The 15,413-nt window shown below is 44.9% G+C and overlaps 1 protein-coding gene across 1 annotated transcript in view; it reads right to left on the bottom strand.

The window, feature by feature from the left end:
* Nucleotides 1-232: 232 nt before the first annotated feature.
* SH3TC2 (SH3 domain and tetratricopeptide repeats 2) overlaps nucleotides 233-15,413 on the bottom strand; it is a 64,165-nt gene continuing 48,984 nt past the window's right edge. Inside the window, exons 13-17 of the mRNA XM_029217752.1 lie at nucleotides 8,397-8,547; nucleotides 6,211-6,333; nucleotides 4,826-4,976; nucleotides 2,842-3,038; nucleotides 233-1,173 (exon numbers count right to left, since the gene is read on the bottom strand). Coding sequence (XP_029073585.1) covers nucleotides 982-1,173; nucleotides 2,842-3,038; nucleotides 4,826-4,976; nucleotides 6,211-6,333; nucleotides 8,397-8,547 — 814 coding nt within the window. The 3' untranslated portion in view covers nucleotides 233-981. The remainder of the gene's footprint in view (nucleotides 1,174-2,841; nucleotides 3,039-4,825; nucleotides 4,977-6,210; nucleotides 6,334-8,396; nucleotides 8,548-15,413) is intronic.

The following is a 15,413-nucleotide window of genomic DNA, read 5'->3' on the forward strand; positions in this document are numbered from 1 at the left end:
GCCCAGCCAGTCAGTGGACCATACTTGGAGCTCACTGCCTTAGCAAATTCCTGATTCCGTCATCAAGGGACTCATATACTGTGGTAGGCAGCTTCTCCCCACCTCCTGGCATCCACACCCTTGGTAATGCCCTCGCTATCTGTGTGGGCCGGACCTAGTGACTCATAGATAATTAATAAAATATGCAAAAATAACTAGTTTTCATCTTATTAAGGAGACAAATGTGTGAATGAATGTAAATGAGCAATATTTAATAATATACACTATTTACATGTAATTTACGTCATAACTTCCTTAGTGCTCAATTTTAGGCTTTGACGCTTCGGAGCCTTCTCCTGGGTTTATGGGAGGTTATGAGGGAGCAGAGCCTTGGGGCAGGATGGAGATGGTGCCTCCACATCAGACCTCACCTCCCGTGCATTCCACCTGGCCATTCTGAGACTGTGTCTTTTGAGCTAATAGCATGGTGAATTCCCTCCTGCCAGTCCCCGTGACAGGAGGAGTGGCACCCCCTCTCGGTTGAATAGAGAAAAAAAACAAGTGACTAGTTTCTCTGCTGGCAAGGGGAGGGGTCTTTCCCTGAGAAAAGTCAGTGAAGGGAACAAAGTCCAATGGGCTGGTCTTCTCTCCAGTGCAATGCCTGATTTCTTCCCTGAGGGAAGGAGACAGCTTTTCTAGGGGCAGGGGTCTCATTTTCTCTAGAACTGTGTGTCTAGAAAGTGCATTTCATGGTCTGTATGTGTGGAAGGGCCACAGTCTACTGGATAGGTTCTAGACACAAAGCCAGGACCCCTAATCCCTGCTCCACCGTCCATGCCTTGTGTGACCTGGAATGAGCCCTCTCCCTCTGGACTATGCTCTTCCCATTCTGAGATGAGAGGCTGGGCCAGGTGATGACTTGAACCCCGCCCCCAGATTAACAGCCTAGAGCAGAGAGGTAGCTTCTGACCATGCAACTGGTCAGAGATGGGACAGCTGTCCTCAGAGGGCCAGGCCCCCGCCACTCAGCCACCGTGCCCTCTCTGAGGAGCGCCCAGAGGGGCTGCTATGCCAGAGGGGGCTCTGGCAGATGTGGTCCAGCCTGGTCCTAATGATGTCCTGCAGCTCCTCGTCACCCAGCAGGACTGCTGCAGCCAGGGCCAGCCGGAAGTATTCAGTGGCATCGTGGGCATCCTAACCCCCAGCATGGGGGCAGAGAAGAGATAGCATTAGCAGACATTTCCAGGAAAGGCTAAGAGGCAGTGCAGGAAAAACTAAGAACACTAGCTTTTGTCTGCCTGACATCCTTTCCCACCCTCTTCTCCTGGTTCCTTGGGGGAATTCCTCCTACCAACTCCAATGCAGTTCTGTGACAGTGCTAACCCTGGCGGCCCTCCTCCTCAGGCACAGGGATGGCACCTTACCCAAGCTCAGACAATCATGAAGCAGCATCACCCTGGGCACAGAGCTTCAGGTATGTGAAAATGACTCAAGCTGACCTGTCCCAAGTCACTCTCTGGGACCTTTTAAGTGTGATCTAACAGAGAAAATGGTTGCTCACCCTTTTAGATGGGTGCTTGAGCCTGTCAATAACTGGAGGAGAAGAGGCCAAGAAACAGAGAGAAGCAGAAACATTCAGAGCCAAGAGATACAGAGAGAGGTGGGGAAATCCATGATGACATTTGAGTACCAGCATCCAGAACTACCTGAAATTAAACTTATACCTGAACTTCCTTGTTCCTTGAGCCAATAAAATCTCCTGCTTTGCTTAAGCTACTTTGAGTTGAGCTCTTTCCCTTGAAATCCCTAGAGCCCTCAGTTGATGCAATCAGATCACACATACATTGTCCCACTTCCTGGGAGCTGTGGGACAAAGGCAAGCTCACTGTGGGGGAGTCCTTCACTACCCCATCGTCCCTCCCTAATGGTTGGGATGCAGAACAGGTGGTTCCTCCGGTGAGACTCAAAAAGGGATGACTGGTTCCCGTTAACCCTCATCAGTCAATAATAAATTTAGGCCAGAAACACTCTGGCAAATAAGAAAAAGACAACAGAGCTGCCCTAAGGGTCCCCTGGGGGCCAAACACAGGAGTGACTCAGAAGCCACTGTATGAAGAGATTAAGCATTGTGCTGGAGCAGACAGAGACCTCTGGTAAGGGCAGCCAGTGCCCAGGGACAAGGTTCAAGGGCCAGAATTGTAACTGAGAATTACAGACCACACACACAGTTCTAGAAGTGGCTGGAAAAATAAGTTCTGGATTCAACTCCAGCAGAGCAAACAGGAGAGTCAGGGCTATGGTCTTCTTAGGACCTAGGCTTACTTACATTCTAAGACCCTGCATGTTATTATCTCAAACATGTTAACACGTACCTAGATTTCTCCTAAAATAGTTTATACAACTTTATAAGAAGTGAGTTGCAATTGACTAATTAATCTATAACATTTTTAGACATACAGTTAAGAATTAATTTTGATTTTAATTTTGGAGCTTATAGTTCTTTTGTTTGGGGGTCTCATGCATTGTTTTGGGTCTCATATATTTTCATAGGTCCTAGAGGAGCTCACAGGCACTAGACCAATGTTCCCATAGTGCCTGACAGATGAAGTGGGCCCAGAAGTCACAGCAGGGCAAGGAAAGAGAAGAACTAGGGCCTGTCTCCTCAGCAGAGATGGGAGCCTCTTTGAGGTCTCCAAGGGGGCTAAGTGAAAAGAGTCATTGCATTCCCAGAGGAGCCACTCCCCACCCTATGAGACAACACTCCCCATCTTACCCCTCTCAACTTTACCCTGAAGGCTCAGGGTGAGGAAAGAATATAGTTGGACTGTAGCTCTCAGATGACCTTGGAAGCCTGGCTCTTACCTTCAGCTGGTAGAAGGTGAGTTGGCCCAGGCGATAATACACCTTGGCATAGTATAAGGCCTCCTTGGGGCTCTGCAACCAGGGTGGACAGAGCGACAGAGTCTTCAGGTAGCAGTCCTCAGCCATCTCGTACATGTGCAGGGAATAGTACACAGTCGCCAGACGGTGGAAGGCCACCAGCTCCTGCCTCTGATCTCCTAGAAATTGGAAGACTGAGAGAGATATCCTGAAGCCAACACTTTGCATCATTAGTTCACTCATTCATTCTGTACAATTCTTTGAAGATCTACTAGGTATCAGGGACGGAGCTTGGGACATAGCAAACAAAGCAGAAGTCCTGCCCACATGAGGCTTACTGTCTCACAGGACACAGACATTCCTTAAATAATCCCACAAAGGTAAGATTACACCTGTGATAAGTGCTACAAAAGAAAACACAGGGATCTGTGAGAGTGACTAAGTGGAGTATGTGTTCTGGACAAGGTTTCCTGGGACAATTCCTGAGGAACATTTTTTCATTGTGGATGTCACTGTAACTCAGAATTCTGGGAAATAATTATTTCCAAATCTCTGTGATGGGAATGGTGACAAGACTAGCTCGATGGAGTAGCTAAGAATTTCTGACAATGAATAACTTCATATAACAAATGTTTTCTCCACATGAAAGTCTCTCTCTTCCGAGTTCTTCTCTGGGGCTGTCATCAGCAGCCCCTAGTCACCCCCTACCCTTCACCAGCTTTCAGTCTCAAATAAGCTACAGAGATCCATTCACTTTTAACTCATGCTTTAGAATCTTGGTGTCTAAGGGATCTTTGACTTGTTCTGGTTTTGGGTGGATTTCTTGTTTCAATAAGTAACTCCTTTAACACAAAGTAGCATTTAAAGAGAACAAATGCTTCCAATTGTGTTTTTGGAGTATTTGCAAGGTGGCTATTTGATGCAATCTAAAAACATCGCTTTTAGGCTTCAATGAGCCAAAAGCCAAAGCTAAAAGAGAAAATCCAACCCTCTGATATGGAAAAGTCCAGTCACAGGGAATCACATGAAATGGTGGATATAGCCTCCTTTCAGCTTCTGTCCAAGGAAGGACAAAGAATGCTCCAGAGGGAGCTGCCTGGGCCCCCAAGGTCTTCCTGAGATTAGCAGACAGTTGCACAAATAAGGTTTTCTGCAGTAAAGGGAGAGGTAGGAAAAGAGAGAGAGCTCTGAAGTGCAATTAAATACAATAAAGTCCAGTACCATCCACATCTCATGCCCTTGAGAATGCCCAGAGGTCCCTTCTAGAATTATCACAGAAGACTCCATTTGCCTTTACATCTAATCAATCCTCCTCTAATAAAACCTGCTTTTCCTCAAGCACCAACATTCAAGATGAGTTTATCTTTTTTCATTCTGCCTCTTTTTTTTCTGTTTTAATGACTTACATTGTTTCTCATTAGCTTTTGTTGTAAATACAAGTATTTCGGCTACTGAGGGAGTTAGGTTAACAGGAATCTGACCTTCATTTACATTTCAATTCCATAAGAAAATGTGTACTTGACTAATAATTAACTAATTAAAAAGTTAAGGCACAGTGCTTTTGTAATGGGGCATTGCCTGTGCATAGGATAAAATACCATTTACCCGGGACTCAGAATAATACCAATAATACCAACTATAATATAATAATTAGTGTGCACAGGTAACACTTATCAAGGACTTATTATGTACCAAGCACTGTGCTATGGGTTTTACCTGTATTATCATCGGTCTTCATAACAACTGCATGCTGTGGGTGCCATTTTTAATCCTGATTTGCCAATGACAAACTTGAGGTTTATAGATGTTAAGTAGCTTGCTTAACTGGGGGCTCCCTGACACTTCGACCTGGAATTTGAACCCACAGAGTCTGACTCCAGAGCCTATGCGCTTACAACTTTGTTGTCCCTCCTTAGGGAGTGTTACCCCCTCCCATTCAATACCCTGGACAATTAGGACCACCAACCTGCGACTGTGCTGAGTCTGGCCGCCAAGGTGGCAAATTCCAAAGCCTTCTCATAGCCTTCCAGGCTGATCTGCAGCTCTGTCAGCTTGTTGAAAATCCGGAGCTCGGTTTTCACTGCCTTCATCCTCCTTGCTAAGGGAACAGCCCCAGCCTGAGAACAGAGGCACAAGGAACCTTAGTCTACCTGAGAATCATTGGCACATACCATACTCTAGGAGGCTATACTGCATCCTACTGCCAGGGGTTGAGGGATGGCAGTGACTAAACCCAAGGGGGAGATGGCACCTTCCATGCACGGCTTTTCTCAACTCGCTCTCCTGGTCCTTGCTCTTGGTTGCTCTGCCCGGACCTCAGAGGTGGAAGAACTAGAGGTCATCAGGCTCCCTGAAACTGACAGCAGGAAAGGGATGATGACTTTCCTCAAGGTCACATGAGAAGTTACTCACCCGCCAGCTACACGTTCCCTTAGCGCCCACAGTGCTAATCTACAAAGTACATACGTGGAGTATGTGCATAGTGTCTGAGAGTCCCCAGTAAATAGTCATTTCTATTATTTTTATTATGATAGAACTTTGGGCAGGTCACTTCATCTCTCTGAGCCTTAGTTTTCTCATCTATAAAATGCATATGACCAAGAGCACCTCAATAGTCAGGGACATGTTTCTTGTTCACCCCTAGCTCAGTGCCTGGCACATACTGGGTCTTGATGAATGTTTGATGACTGAATAAACAATTGAACAAGCGAATGAATAAGTATCCGAATAAGTGAAATATTAAGATCAAATAAGATAATGAGTTTTCCCAAACTTCAGTCAGTGACGAACAACTATGATTCTTCACATATCTGCTTAACATCTGGACATTTATTTAATTAGTATTATTTCTTAAATCAACTGTCTTCTACTTCTTGCCTCATTCTTTGCAATAATATCTGTGATAGCATAGGTTTGATGAACTGGTATTATACATCTTTAATTTTTTAAATATATTCTAATGCATACTTAATGAAAACATAGTAAAGCAAGTGCTCACCCATGGACCAATCATCTCCCACCATACCATGTACATAGAAACATTCTGGTCAACATAAAAGTGTGCTACCAACTGTAAAGTACTATGCACCCAAAAGTTGTAATTATTATGATATATTCTGTCAGGAAAGATACTTTATTTATCAAGCCTGAGAATGACAGAGTTTATCAGCTCCTTCTTTGAGAGCCTGCTAGACTGAAGACAGGGAGAGCCTGTGGGCATTGGATGAGGAAGGGAAGACAAATACCAGCAAGACAGGGGAAGGGGATGCCAGGCGAAGTCCAAGTGGCCCTGCCCATGTTTGTGCCAGAACCTAGCTAGGTTTACTGCTGACTGTGCAGCCCACAACTTACTCGGTAATACTCCACCGCACGATGCCTGTGGCGGGTCCCATTGAAGAACACATCACCTGCTTCCTCGTAGAGCCTGAGAGCCAGGGAGGGCTCCTCTGACTTCAGGGCTTTCTGGATGGCTGCCTGAGTGGGACAGAGACTGCTGTCAAAGGCAGAGAGAAGGACTTTCCAAATGTCCACAGGACTGGCAAGAATGAGATCCTGACCATCTAGCTTAACCCTCTGCTAAAGTTCCCTGAACCCTAAATTGTCTTTACACTCATAAGGCTAGTAAGATTCACTAGTCCAGCATTTCCCCACCATGCTATGAGAGATTACTTTGGTGGCCCTAGAAATGGTTTTCAGCAGCACACAAACATCTTGTAATAGTTAAGTATTTATTTTAATGTGTTTCAGAAAAAAAGATTAATCATATTCAAAACCTCTGCTTTTAGATAGCATTGTTTAGTGTAAAAAGCTAAGTTGATTTGAAGTTGAGTCAAAGAAAAATAAGTAAATAATGGTACAGAGGTACCTGGATATGGCAAAACTATAAACTTGATGTGTAAATGACTGAAATTTGGAAAAAGTGATCTCATCCAACACCTACAGTTCCTAGAGGGAGAAACTGAGGCTGAGAATAAGGAGCTTTCAAGTTTACATCAATAGTTAGTGGCAAACAAATGCTAGTATCTTTCAGCCCATTACCCTTATCCTGGCCCCTATGACCCCTTTATCTTGAACAAGCTACTTCACATTTGCACCTAAACAAAATGTGATGAGAAAGTAGAAAATGTACCACAACATCTGCAGCACAGCCACAGGACCTCAAATATCCTTAGGTAGAAATTATTCACCTCAGTGGGAATAACTGCAGATCAAGTCAGGTGGCAGTCTAGGGTTGTGGGTGCCTGGGACCAGTTCTGGACAGTGAATTACTGGGGCAATATCCCTCAGTTATTTTTATTGCATATGCTGCTACACAAAGATAGAAGCAGTGAGATGGAATCCTAGAGTCAGGAGTTCTGCCACCAAGCAATGAACAACCCCAATAGCTCCCTCTGGACATTTGTCTCCCGGAGACAGAAAGGCAAGACTGAATTGTCTGCTCTCTGATAATTCTTCCAGCTCTAAAATCCCAAGGCAGAATAGAGTCTGCAAGTAAAAGCTTTAAGTCACACTGCTGGTGTGCAGTTTTAACCACTTACTAGTTGTATCACTTTAGGCAAATTACTCAGCCTCCTTGAGTGTCATCTGTAAAATGGGAATTTCAGTAGAGACTCCTGCTGCATTTGTAATGAGGATTAAACTATATCAAGCACGTGAAGCGTTTAGCAAAGTCTCCCATGCATAGTAAGGCTTCAATCAATGCTATACAACCATTATTAAGTCTCGGTGGAAGTGAATTTGTGCGATTGTAAGTAATAGAGTAAGGGGGAGTAAGAGGGGAGAAAACGAGAAATGGGAAGGAAAAAAAGATAACAGGCATATTTTTGATGGAGCAAATCTTATATACCATTGTGTCAGTATTGTACATATAATGATGATGATGAGATACCATTTATTAAGCATTTACTAGGTCCCAAGCACTTAGTTAATGTTTATATGCATATGTTTACTATGCAAATGTTATACCTAATCTTTATTAGAGACAGGTCCAGCCATGAAGAAACTGAGGCCCAGAGAGCTCACGTAGCAAGCCCAAAGTCACACGGTTCATAATCAATGGCCCTGTGATTTGATTCCACACCTATCTTTTTTAAAGCCCAGGTACTTAATCACTATACTATGTTATATCTCAGATATTAAAGATATGCAAACTAAAAAATCATAAAAGAACAATAATGTTAATACCACATACATGTCAACCTTCCCTCAAACTGCAGCAAAACCCTGAAGTCAAGGTGTGTGTCAAGTTTTGGAAAAATGGATAAAACTGACATGACAGATGAACGAGTCTCCCACCATGTTCTTTGCGAGCTCACACATGCATATGGGACTCGGGGACTGGCCCTTTGCTGCTTGTGTTCAGCCTGCCAGACCACCTTGGTTTCCATCTTGGGTTCAGGGAGCAGCCCAGAGTTGACTGTCCCTCCAAGGGCTTGACGAGGACATCACCTCTCCCTAGTTCTAGCTGATCACTTTGGAGGGTACAGCTGCCTCCCCGCATGGCCCAGGTCAGCAGATAAGCTCTGCAGGAGGCCTACCTGCAGGTACAGCTCCACCAGCTCGTCTTCCTGCATGAGGTAGTGGAGTCGCCCAGCCCCAAGCCAGGCCTCAGCAGCCTTGTCTCTCTCCCCCAGGTCAACGAAGATACGCAGGCTCTCCTTGATGCAGGTGAGGGACCTCCTAAGGGACCTGGGGGTGGACATGGACTCGTAAGGTATGAGGGTTCAAAGGGGCCCAGACTCACTCTGCACAGGAGGAAACTGAAGCTCTGGCAGGGGAACAACATTGTTTCAGAACACACAGAGAGACTGAGGGGCAGGGGAACAACATTATTTCAGAACACACAGAGAGATGGAGGACTGATCTGAATCTTGGATCTGCCTAGACCAGCTGTGAGAACTTGAGAAAGTACAGAATCTCTCTGCGACTTGGTTTTCCCATCTGTAAGATGGGGATAAACTGTACCTGCCTCAGAGGATGGTTGTGAGGATTAAATGAGATAGAGTGCTTAGAACAGTGCCTACCATAGAGTAAGCACTTGATGAATGTTTAAATGTTAGTTATCATTTTTATTATTACTGGCCCATGGTCCACCCAATTTTTGACTACTCTATAACATTTTTTCATAAGACCCTAACACAGTGGATGCCAAATGCATATTTATTGAATAAATCACAAAAGAATGACCACAGTGGTAACTTTATTTATTTATTTTTTATTTTACTTTATTTTTGGCCACGCTGGGTCTTCATTGCTGCGCACGGGCTTTCTCTGGTTGTGGCGAGCGGGGACTACTCTTCGTTGCGGTGCACGGGCTTCTCATTGCGGTGGCTTCTCTTGTTGCAGAGTGTGGGCTCTAGGCACACAAGCTTCAGTAGTTGCAGCACACAGGCTTCAGTAGTTGCAGCACGCGGGCTCAGTAGTTGCGGCACGCAGGCCCTAGAGCATGCGGGCTTCAGTAGTTGCAGTGTGTGGGCCCTAGGGAGCACAGGCTTCAGTAGTTGTGGCTCACGGGCTCTAGAGCACAGGCTCAGTAGGTATGGCGCACGGGCTTAGCTGCTCCGTGGCATGTGGGATCTTCCTGGACCAGGGATCGAACCCGTGTCGCCTCCATTGGCAGGCGGATTCCTAACCACTGCGCCAGCAGGGAAGTCCCATAGTGGTAACTTTAAATCGTCAAAAAGATTTTGATGTTTGTATAAGAAGAGAAATCAAAGAAGGGTGAAAGTTTTGGTGCTTAACAGAGTACTCTTTAATTATCTGGAAGTTGTTTATGTAGAAAACTCTTGCTCCATGTCAGGAATTAATGAAGAAATGAGGCATAGGTAATGCAGTGTTGAACAGGTTCAGAATTCCAGAATAAGAATCAGCCCTGGGCATCACCTAGATAGTAGTTCTCAACTCCAGCAGTAATTAGAATCATCTGGAAACCCTTTAAATATGCATACACAGGCGAAGTCACCCCAATGTGTTGACCTGTCATGCTAGACTGGGACACTCTAGCTCAGGCACCAGCATTTTGTCAAAGCTCCTTATTAGTTACTATTGTGACTCTATTGTGCAGCTTGGGTTGAGACTCTCTTCTTTTTCTACAGAGAAAACAGGCCCAGAGATGGGAGGTGACTTGCACAAGGTTGCACACTACACTGGGGGACAATCAAAGGCCAGAACTCTGCTCTTCTGAGTCCCAGTCCAGGACTCGTCCCACAATACCCATATTCCTCACACTGTGATTCATGGCCCACCTGCACCAGCATTACCTGTGGAGCTTATTAAAAACACAGACTCCCAGAGCTCCCTCAGACTGACTGAATCAGAATCATCATGGTAACCAGCCAGGAATCTGAATTTCTTAGACACACCCAGGTTATGCTCCTGTGCATTGAAGTTTGAGAACCACTGCACCAAACCATGCAAATCCTTCTAGAAACACTGACCGTCACCCCTCAAGTCTGTAAACAGTTAGGAGGTCCTCATCAAACATGGCTACCATCTCATGATGGGCAACCCAGCCCCCAGGCCCCCTTGTGCACAGTGATGGAAACAAGCATTGCTTGTGACTAATGAGGCCCTGATTCATCTTGGCAATGAGGCAGCTATTAGCCTTCTGTAGAAAGTGCCAGGCATTTGGCCCTTGTAAGTCCTGAGAAGAAAGACCTCTAGTTTTCCCTATTGCCCTGCTCTTGACATGATATTTATTGACATCAACGATGGGCACTGGCCACCCTCTGTCAAGAATCAGAATGTCAGACTTGCTGCTCAGACTGTGCTGTGAGCTGAGAAGCTGCACACTGTGCTGAGGTGGTCACCAACCTCCTTGGCCTGATAACCACAGACCTCCTTTACTATAGGAAGCCCTGTCCTTCTCTCACCCACTCCATGTCCACCAAATGCCCAGCAGGGCTAACAGGTTCTGCAGGCCTGGCCTCTACTGCTCTCCCTACTCCCACTGGAAGAGTTAATGAAGAGAGGAGCCATACATCTCATCCTGATCCTATTTCCTGCTCTGTTTTTGTTTACTACCATTTGCTGTCCTGGGAGACCCCTGGGCTATGGTTGTTTCCTCCAGACCCCCAGGGAGCAAGATTTGGGTTATCACAGAGAAGCCAACTCACAGAACAGGCATTACGATCTTAGAATTTTTCTCTCTGAGCTCACTATGACTGTGGAAGAGAGGAGGTCAGTATTCCTCTCCAGGAAACACCCCATGGGGGAAGGCAGGACTTACAGAGACCCAGATGCTCACATTGCACTATCAAGACTCTATGTGCGGGCTTCCCTGGTGGCGCACTGGTTAGGAATCCGCCTGCCAATGCAGGTTCGTGCCCTGGTCCGGGAAGGTCCCACATGCCATGGAGCAACTAAGCCTGTGTGCCACAACTACTGAGCCTGCCAGCCACAACTACTGAGCCCATGTGCTACAACTACTGAAGCCCATGTGCCTAGAGCCCGTGCTCCGCAACAAGAGATGCCACGGCAATGAGAAGCCTGCGCAACGCAAAGAAGAGTAGCCCCTGCTCGCCACAACTAGAGAAAGCCCATGCGCAGCAACAAAGACCCAATGTAGCCAAAAATAATAAAATAAATGTATATAAAAAAAAAGACTCTACGTGCATGGGTTTTCCAAAGACCACTGCCTCCACTAAGTCTTATACCTGATCCATGACTCCAATAAAAGACAAATGCCTTGTGGTCTAGAATTGGGAAGTGGTCTCCAGCTTCCTCGGTTGTTTCCTATCACCATTCACCACCCCGTGTGTTTATATCTGTCACTATATCACCCACCAGATAAGCCACTAGCTTGGCCTGGAATGTCCCAGCACCCCAATTCCTCCAGCCACCACCTGCAGGCTCTAGGTGTGGGCTCAGCTCCCAAATCAAAGAAGTAAGGAGCACGGCTGATGGAACAGCATGAATTCAGTCTTGATCTGAAGTCTCATGCATTCCCAGCCAGCTACGCCTGGGCCCTGGCATGGTATCTCCTCTCCTCTCAAACCCTCAGTTTTCTCTTTTTCTCATTTTTCCTGCCCCCAAAGTTCAATCTCTGTGGCTGAGTCCTTGTTTCTTCCTTCCTGTGTGGACATCAGCCATGAGCCTGTGGTGAGGTGACCTCAATACACCTGCATTCCCAGACTTCCTCTTACCAACCCCTGCTGCGGTTTTCCAGATCCCTGCCCTGCCTGGATGAATGTTTGACCTCTGGCCAGAGCCCAGCCTCCACTAACTGGTCTTATCCTGTTTGCATAATGAGAATTGCCACTCACAAGGGGCTGACCCTGGGCCAGGTGCTGCGATACAAACTTTCAGTACACATTCTCTCATTTACTCCTCACAGAAACCCCAAGCCATGAGAGTTCTTAGCCCATTTCGTACATAAGGAAACCCAGTGCGTTTTTAAAAACATGTCCATGTTTGCACTGCTCATTTCTAAAGTTTTATGTTGAGCTCTCTGCTGTTTTGTCTTGTAATAACAGCAATGACAGCAAATGTTACTTAACATTTATTGACCACTTAGCATGTGCTAGGGGCTTTACATGCCTAATTTCATTTAATCATCACAACACCACTAAGAGAGCAGTACTATTATCATATCTATTTACAAATGGGAAAAATAAGGCTTTGAAGGGTAAGTAACACAGACCAGGTAATAAACCCTGAGATCTAAATCCCAGGATCTAACCCTGAGAATGGACTCCACAGCCCCCTACAAACCCTCAAGCAGTGCTCAATTTCTGGCTCAGAAATCAGCTTGTGGGAAGGTTTTGCTTATTTTACCACTTTAACAACTTCAAAATTTTGAAGGACATAAGCTACCTCACACCCTGAACAAAGCACCCCATCGGCAAAAATTGGGTGGTGCGGTACATCCTAGCCTTGTGATCAAACGAGAACGTGTCAGCAAAAGCAATTCTTTCCTTGTTTATGATTCTAAACATGTTAGGGATTAGTCATATTAACTGTACTGAAAACCAAACATTGAAGCATTTTTTTTTCAGTTCCACAGAAGTAAGATGCACAGGATAAGAATAAAAGCCAGGAATAAGGACTTATAGGCTACTGTCGTAGTCACATGCAAAGAATCATTATTTTGCAAAGACCTGTTGCATGCAAGGCATTTCTTTCTAAAAAATAATATGCACACCCTCTGTGGCACTTAGCGCAATTTATGTGATACCTCTGGCGATTATGTATATAATATCTACTTCCTGAACTAGATGATAAGCATTGTGAGCTCAGGGACTATATCTCATTTGTCCAGCTTTTAGCACAGTGCCTGGACCATAGTAGATGTTCAGCAAGTATCTGTTGAATCTATCCAATAGAGCCACAAAGTTCTCATGGACCCCACCTGGTTCAGCTCTAGAACTGAGTCTATAGACATTCTAGAGTACAGTCTGTATTGTGTCACCTGGGGACAGAAGACAAGACCCCCTAAAGACCTTTCTCATTGAGGATTGAAAAACTTCATCAAACTAAATTCTGTAGTCATCACCCTGAAGGCAGAGAAAGCAAGACTCAGAAGGTACTGAACAGAGGGACAGCAAAGTGTCCCAAGACAAAATCCTGAAGGCTGAGCCAAAGTTGCCACCATCTACTTGCCCTCCCTTACTATCCACCATCACTAAAACCTACAGAAAACCTTTCAAATAGGAGGAATATAAATAAGTAAAAAAGCAGTAATGGGTGGTGAAAACCACCTTAAATTAAGGATTCAGGGATCTGCGCTAATACCAGTGAGGCAGGTAGTATATATAAGCAGTCTGGACTCTCCATAGCAGGCAGAGGTCAGAGCAGAAGACAAATGAGGCCATTCTCATCCATACAATTCTGAGAGGTTTCACCATACCGTCATCTACACCTACTGCTTATTGAGGGTGAAAATTATTGGCTGAGCAGGCAGAATACATACAGAGTAGTTAAGGACAAGCACTCTAGGCCAAGGGTTGGCAAACTATGGCCCATGAGCCAAATCCAGCCTTCCACCTGCTTTTGTAAACAAAGTCTTATGGGAACACAGCCACATTCATTTATATATTATCTGTGGCTGTTTTCACACTACAACTGCAGAACAGAGTAGTGAGAGAGACCACATGGACAGACAGCCTAAAACATTTCCTATCTGAGTTTTTATTAGTGTGCTGACTCTTGTTCTAGACACAGATTGGGTATCAAGCTCTGCTGTGTGGCTTCATGCAAGTTACTATTTTTTTTTTTTACATCTTTATTGGAGTATAATTGCTTTACAATGGTGTGTTAGTTTCTGCTTTATAACAAAGTGAATCAGTTATACATACACATATGTTCCCATATCTCTTCCCTCTTGCGTCTCCCTCCCTCCCACCCTCCCTATCCCACCCCTCTAGGTGGTCACAAAGCACCAAGCTGATCTCCCTGTGCTACGTGGCTGCTTTCCACTAGCTATCTACCTTACGTTTGGTAGTGTATATATGTCCATGTCACTCTCTCGCTTTGTCACAGTTTACCCTTCCCCCTCCTCATATCCTCAAGTCCATTCTCTAGTAGGTCTGTGTCTTTATTCCTGTCTTACCCCTAGGTACTTCATGACTTTTTTTTCTTCTTAAATTCCATATATATGTGTTAGCATACAGTATTTGTCTTTCTCTTTCTGACTTACTTCACTCTGTATGACAGACTCTAGGTCCATCCACCTCATTACAAATAGCTCAGTTTCATTTATTTTTATAGCTGAGTAATATTCCATTGTATATATGTGCCACATCTTCTTTATCCATTCATCCGATGATGGACACTTAGGTTGTTTCCATCTCCGGGCTATTGTAAATAGAGCTGCAATGAACATTTTGATACATGACTCTCTTTGAATTAAGGTTTTCTCAGGGTATATGCCCAGTAATGGGATTACTGGGTCATATGGTAGTTCTAATTTTAGTTTTTTAAGGAACCTCCATACTGTTCTCCATAGTAGCTGTACCAATTCACATTCCCACCAGCAGTGCAAGAGTGTTCCCTTTCCTCCACACCCTCTCTAGCATTTATAGTTTCTAGATTTTTTGACGATGGCCATTCTGACTGGTGTGAGATGATATCTCATTGTAGTTTTGATTTGCATTTCTCTAATGATTAATGATGTTGAGCATTCTTTCATGTGTTTCATGGCAGTCTGTATATCTTCTTTGGAGAAATGTCTAGTTCTCAATTTCTATGACTCTTTCTCCCTCGTATGGTCATCCTGAGATTGCACACTGCTTGGTAATCAGTGCATGCTCATTGAATGCCTTCTGTTACTATTATGACCATCATTTTCAATACGGATGCTGACTGTGCCAGTCCAGAGGCCCACTGCAACCCCGTACCCCCATCCAACCTCCATATCCCCTCCTGGGGGATAGGCTGTAGTCCTCTCTCTCCTTTAGTACCTATACCCAGAGAAACATCAAACTCAGTCTGTGAAACCCACGGAATATCTTTCAAATGTATCCTCACCTTTCCATTGCTATGGCTATTCCCTTGGCCCAAAATGGTATTACCCTTCCCCACTTTTCAAAATCTTTCCTATCCCTCCAGGGCATCTT

The sequence above is a fragment of the Monodon monoceros genome, unplaced genomic scaffold (genome assembly GCF_005190385.1).
Source record: "Monodon monoceros isolate NGI ecotype Baffin Bay Population unplaced genomic scaffold, NGI_Narwhal_1 Super_Scaffold_12, whole genome shotgun sequence".
In the NCBI taxonomy this organism is placed as follows: domain Eukaryota; kingdom Metazoa; phylum Chordata; class Mammalia; order Artiodactyla; family Monodontidae; genus Monodon; species Monodon monoceros.